The following is a 5557-nucleotide window of genomic DNA, read 5'->3' as shown; positions in this document are numbered from 1 at the left end:
CTCTTGATCAACTCGTCAGGTCAAACAACAGCTTGATTCAAATGATGTACCCGATTGCTGACGGGCCCAAATTTTGGGGCCCTCATTTTATTTTATTTTTCAATTACAAGACCAGACTGCTCTCACAAGAGTCTTTGCGACATCTTTGTTGTTGCTGCCAGCTCTGCCAGGCCGACGAGTGCAGAGAGGGGGAGCCGCCGCTTCAGTTAGTCGCCGTGTTTTCACGGCCCCTTCGACCACGCCACGAACAAACGAACAACCATTCGGCTTGGTTGGATGCGCGCCGTGGCGCGGAGGACCACGTTAGGTTGAGGTATGGCTTGTTTATTAGAACACTTGATATCTTTTCCTATGAAGTACTGATAACTTTCGCTGCACGTATGTTAGAAAGGGTGTATTTTCCCCTACAAAACGCACTAAACAGTACTTTCTAGTTCATATGGCCTTCTCATTTAAGAGCCATAGTTACGTGAATGTTATGATTGATCAATTGTTGCAGATTACATCTAGCATCATGTACGACGTTATACCTGGGCGCTCGGCAGGTTCGCACATCTATCATTGTGGTGATGGTTATTTCTACCTGGTACGTGAAGTACGCCGTTATCGGCGGATTCGGTTGTATTGCAGAAAATACAGACAGAACTGCCATGGTACAGCCTCCATTTCTCTCCAAACTGGAGAGTTTTCTTCAAATCAGCCTCACAGCCACCCCCCTGATCATCTATTCGTACCTGACACAGAAGTGAGAAGGCAGATGCTGGAATATGCCCGAAACACTTTCAGTGGAACTACTTCTAGGGTTATTTTGAACAATTTCAAGCTGAGGTTGGTGTTTTAAATCTTTGTTTTGCAGTTTCTTTTGTTGTGACATTTACAACAAAATGTTTCTTGTTTGGTATACAAAAACATGTTTTTTATGTTCAGATGCAGAAATCCACAGCTAGCTGCAAGATTCACTATTTCAAGAATGCATGCCCCACTTTACAGGGCTCGCAGTGAAGCATTTCCCTGTATACCAAATACACTTTTGCATTTAGGAATTCTAGTGGGCCTTCCTAATCTACGAGGCATTTGCCGAACTGTGGATAACCAAGACATTATTTTTCGTGGAGTTGTTGGAAATCCCAGGCTGGGTACGGTTTCTGTAGTTTTTGTATCACTTCGCATGCTGCGATTCTTGCAGAGTCGCAAAAATTTGCATGTTGATGGTACATTTAAAAAGTGCAGCCGTAAACCTAAAATGAGGCAAATGTTAAATGTGGTGACGAACTTTGGAGGAACGGTAAGAGCAGTCAGCATTGACTTTTTCTATAATTTTAGAAAACAAATCTAACCAGTATCCTGGTCAGTTCAATTTATGGTTGTGTATCAATGAAAAGTCCATGATAAGTTATTGCCTTCTGCGCTTCTGCAGGTTGTAGCGGTTGTGAGAGTTCTTATGCAATCTAAGAGAGAAGCAGCATACCAGACACTTTTCTCATATCTGAAGACTTTGTGCCCTCGGCTGAACCCAGACCGTATCCATTGTGACTTTGAAAGGGGTATGATGAATGCTCTAGCTATGGTTTTTCCACATTCCCTGATTGTAGGATGCCTTTGGCATTACAGTGTTGTAAGTAACAATTTCAGTTTGTGAGTAGTTCTATCTTACATCATTTATTTGATTGTTGTCCCTCTTCAGGCATGCAGTTCTCAAGCCAGAATCTTGGGATTGTCAAGACTTGCTATAGATGAAGAAGTTGTGGGGGAATCTCTGAGGTGTCTGTGTGCAGCCCCATTACTGCCAAGTAATCTTATATGGGATGGTGTCCTCGAAATCTGGCAGGAAGTTGTGGAAGAAGGGTGGGACCAGGATCTTCGACAACTATTTGAGTACTTTAGAACAGAGTGGCTCCCTCGTCGCATTGAGCTCTCAGTTTACAACTGCCCAGAAAGAACAAACAACTGCTCAGAGTCTGATAACCATGCTATAGCTAGTGTGCTGCAAAGAAATCATCCCAATATATGGAGTTTAATCAGTAAGTAGTACTTTCATTTTTTGTCCTAATACATTTAAGTAAAAAATTCTGAATAAGTATTCGTTTTAGGAGGATTTGTGAAGCTGGAATACTTAGCTATATCTGATGTGATTGCAACACGGGATCCAGAAGTGCTAACTGTGAATCGTGCAAGAAGTTGGAGGACCATCTCGACTGACCAACATGTCGAAAGAAGCACAAGGCTTCTTGAAAGTGGTGACATATCTCCAGGAGAATTCCTTCATCGTGTCTCTTGGACTGTGGTTGCAGGCGTACGACATGGCTTGAGATTAAGGCGCAATGGCAATATTGATGAAGACTCTGATAGTGATGAAAGTGACTAAAATAACTATCACTATTATATAACTTTAAGACCTGTCCTGTTTGCAGAGCCAAATTTTATCAGTATTATCCATTCTTTGGTTAATGTGTAATGTTGGTTACCTTCCAGTTTTCCATTCACTTGCTCCATTTTAAAGTTCAATTCTTATTCCTCTTGGGACATCATTTTCGGCTGTTTGGTTCAAAGAACTGGGTATACCGTGAATGAGCCGGGCACAGTACTTTGACCTAAACTTAAGTTAGATTTTGATGTCCCTCCATTAGCGTATAGTCTTTGCAACTTAAGGGTCTTGCCTTAATTGTAATTGTGTTTGTAGGCCACCCTGTACACAAATAATGTTACATTCATTTGATAATTTTTCATATGATCCTGATCATTTGGGATTGTTTATTTTCTTTGGTCTTGCTTATGACCTTTGTTTCTGTGTTTTTTTATTCTTGGTTTTATTTGCTGTTGCCTCTTTATTTTCAATCTTGGGGTTTGACTTGCTCAATGTCTTTTCTGTCACGTTGTTACATCTGACATTTCTTATTCCTTTTCGTGTTAAAACGTTTTTAGACTTATACGCACATATTGGTGCATATTCTTAAATATTTTTATGTAATCATCCTATCGTTCCCTTAGGATCTTATCTTTGCCTTTTTATGGGTTTTGCCTCTGTCATTCTACCATTTATGACAAATTGTGTGGGTTACATTCCAGCTTTTAAATTTATTTCTTGCTGAGCTTTGCTTTATCTTGAAGTTCAGTTCTTATCCTTTTGGTGTGACATCATTTTCGGCTGTTTGGTTCAAAGAGTTGGGTATACCGTGAATGAGCCGGGCGCAGTGCTTTGAACTAAACTAAAGTTAGATTTTGCTGTCCCTCCATTAGCGTATAGTTCTTGCAACTGAAGGGTCTTGCCATATTTCTTAATTGAATTTGTTGACCACCCTGTACACCAATGGTGTTTCATTCTCTGATAATTTTTTAAATGATCTTGATCATTTAGGATTTGTTTATTTTCTTTGGTCTTGCTCATGACCTTTGTCTTGCCTTATTTGTTATTGTGTTTGTAGACCACCCTGTACCGAATGTTACATTAGTTAATAATTGTAGACCACCCTGTACACATATGGTGTTACATTCTTCTATAATTTTACATTAGATCCTAATCAGAGGATTGTTTATTTTCTTTGGTCAGATGACCATTGTTTTTGTGTTCTTTGAATCTTTAATGTGTACTGAATTTTATTTTAGTTTTGTCTCCTTTTTTAAAGATTGGGGTTGACTTGCTCAATGTCTTGAATTTCAATGTTGTGACTTCTTAATATGTTGTCTCTAACTACTTTTGTATGTTGCATTTTGTCTGTAATAAAAGCATTACTGAAATGTGAGAAATGCCTCTTTTTATTATTCAGGGGGCTTGCACTTCTGACAATATCGTTGCTGATTACAATGTTTTCTGTTTAATTTTTAGTGTTCTAATAAAAGGATTCTTCACTTAAACCAAACCCCATGAACACTTCGCTGCTCTTCCACACCAAAGATGTAACCAAAAGAAAAATTTGTGTAATCTGCTATCTTGAGCCGAGAAAACCCTTTGCCTGTTATTCGCTCTCAAGAAAGGCCCAAGCTTCAGCTCTATAAAAACAGTTCTATGAACTATACTTTTACTGGGGATACTGGAACCCTAAAATCATATGGAGCTCACAAATGACATCAGTCCAGAAGGTTTGTTTACCATTAGACAGTAACACTTTAACAACTTTGAAGGCACATAAAGGGGAAGCAAGAGTTTCTAGGAGACACAACTGTGGAATCAACATTTTGGATAGCGGAAAAAAAATAAAAATTATCTTTAAGTAATTGATACAAAGAGATGTGATGAAAATATTTTAAAAATAAAGGAACACCAGGTGAGTTCTACTATCAATGCCCCATAACCGAACCATAGTCGTGGGGAAGCCAATGGATAGCGGCAAAATACAAGTAATGTTAAGAACGTCAAATTTATGTGAAGTGATACACATCGCCAGGAATAGTGCCCTTAGCTTTTGGAAAGAAATGAATCGTAAAAGGACGATGAAATAACATGCAACGTAGGTAGGTGTTGTTGTTTGGGAAATATGATGTGACGTCTGCTGAAACAACAGACGACGATCAAATATCTCTGAAAACACTATGAGAAATGTTTGTGTACTTATAGCTGAGAAATTTAGAGAAAAATGTAAACAAATTTTGACAACTCTTGCTTCCTGCAGTTTCCTTCAGACTGTATTGGTTTCATATTTTGGATAGTTGTCTTTTAAAAAAAAGACTGTTATCGTGGAACAGATAAGCATTTTTAATTCCACAATGTAAAAAACTTTTGACGTCAACCAAAAAAAAATAAAAAAAAATAACTTGGTTATGAATCACTAAACTGTAGTTGCACTCCATAACTGTGATAAATATTTTTGCAGCAATGAAATGTTCAGTTGCGTTATCATTTTGTGTCCACCTTGCAGGAGTTTCTAAATGTTATGTTCTAATAATTAAGATTGATTGTGACCCTGTATTGTTCAAGAAGTCTATCTCTTTTTCTGATATCCAAAGTAAATCTGTCTGCTGTAAGTGAAAATTAGAAAGTTATTGAATGCACGTTCTGTTGCATTGAGTAAATATATGTCTATTTTTTGCCATCCCATTGTATGTTTTGTTGTAAAATTCTGAAGTTGACATGAATAAAAATCGAAACCATTCCTGATGAGCTTCAAAGCAGATTTTACTTTTACAACACCTTAATTTAACCAGTTTTGCTCATTCAGTTGAAAATAACCGGATTTGAGCAGCTGTTTTCAGCAGAATGTAAAAGCTAATAAATAGTTGACCCAATGTACAACACAAAATAATTCAGACAAGTGCAATAAGTTCTACAAAATTTGAATTCTTTTCTAGGAACATCTTATTGGAGAGTGCATATGTAACCTTTTTTGGACAGATCATGTGAAATTAAGTCGAATCGGTGATTTCACTGTTGTCTATTAAACATGGTAACTAGTACTTCTATGCCAAAAGAATCATTTTCCTCTAGCCTTTGATGTACTGAATAACACTTGGTCAGTATGACTTTCAACCTACTTGACCTGCTTCTGGCTAATCATTTTGAATAAGGCAAGTTCTTTCTTGGAAACATGTGCCAAAAAGCAGATATATTTGACTAATGAATCAT

General features: G+C 37.7%; 1 protein-coding gene across 3 annotated transcripts; it reads left to right on the top strand.

Moving 5' to 3' along the window:
• The first annotated feature begins 6 nt into the window (after nucleotides 1-6).
• On the top strand, nucleotides 7-5395 carry LOC127751337 (uncharacterized). Of its 3 annotated transcripts, XM_052274756.1 has the most exons (7): nucleotides 7-313; nucleotides 500-545; nucleotides 631-828; nucleotides 928-1285; nucleotides 1418-1615; nucleotides 1685-2021; nucleotides 2091-5395. In XM_052274756.1, exons 3-7 carry the CDS (start codon nucleotides 758-760, stop codon nucleotides 2363-2365), a joined length of 1239 nt encoding a protein of 412 aa, XP_052130716.1. In that variant the 5' UTR covers nucleotides 7-313; nucleotides 500-545; nucleotides 631-757; the 3' UTR covers nucleotides 2366-5395. The 3 variants fall into 3 exon arrangements, with proteins under 3 accessions (XP_052130716.1, XP_052130715.1, XP_052130714.1); XM_052274755.1 differs by having other exon boundaries at nucleotides 500-828; XM_052274754.1 differs by lacking the exon at nucleotides 7-313 and having other exon boundaries at nucleotides 339-828.
• Nucleotides 5396-5557: the final 162 nt, after the last annotated feature.

The sequence above is a fragment of the Frankliniella occidentalis genome, unplaced genomic scaffold (assembly GCF_000697945.3).
Source record: "Frankliniella occidentalis isolate FOCC.00 unplaced genomic scaffold, Focc_3.1 Scaffold433, whole genome shotgun sequence".
NCBI lineage: Eukaryota > Metazoa > Arthropoda > Insecta > Thysanoptera > Thripidae > Frankliniella > Frankliniella occidentalis.
This window is presented reverse-complemented; position numbering and strand designations above follow the sequence as displayed.

Bases quoted from the DNA above. Each gene is read 5' to 3' on its own strand.
- LOC127751337 (XM_052274754.1), top strand. From the start codon at position 440: ATGGCCTTCTCATTTAAGAGCCATAGTTACGTGAATGTTATGATTGAT. The intron at 1,286-1,417 runs GTAAGAGCAGTC...GCGCTTCTGCAG, and splicing joins TGACGAACTTTGGAGGAACG to GTTGTAGCGGTTGTGAGAGT. The intron at 2,022-2,090 runs GTAAGTAGTACT...TATTCGTTTTAG, and splicing joins CAATATATGGAGTTTAATCA to GAGGATTTGTGAAGCTGGAA.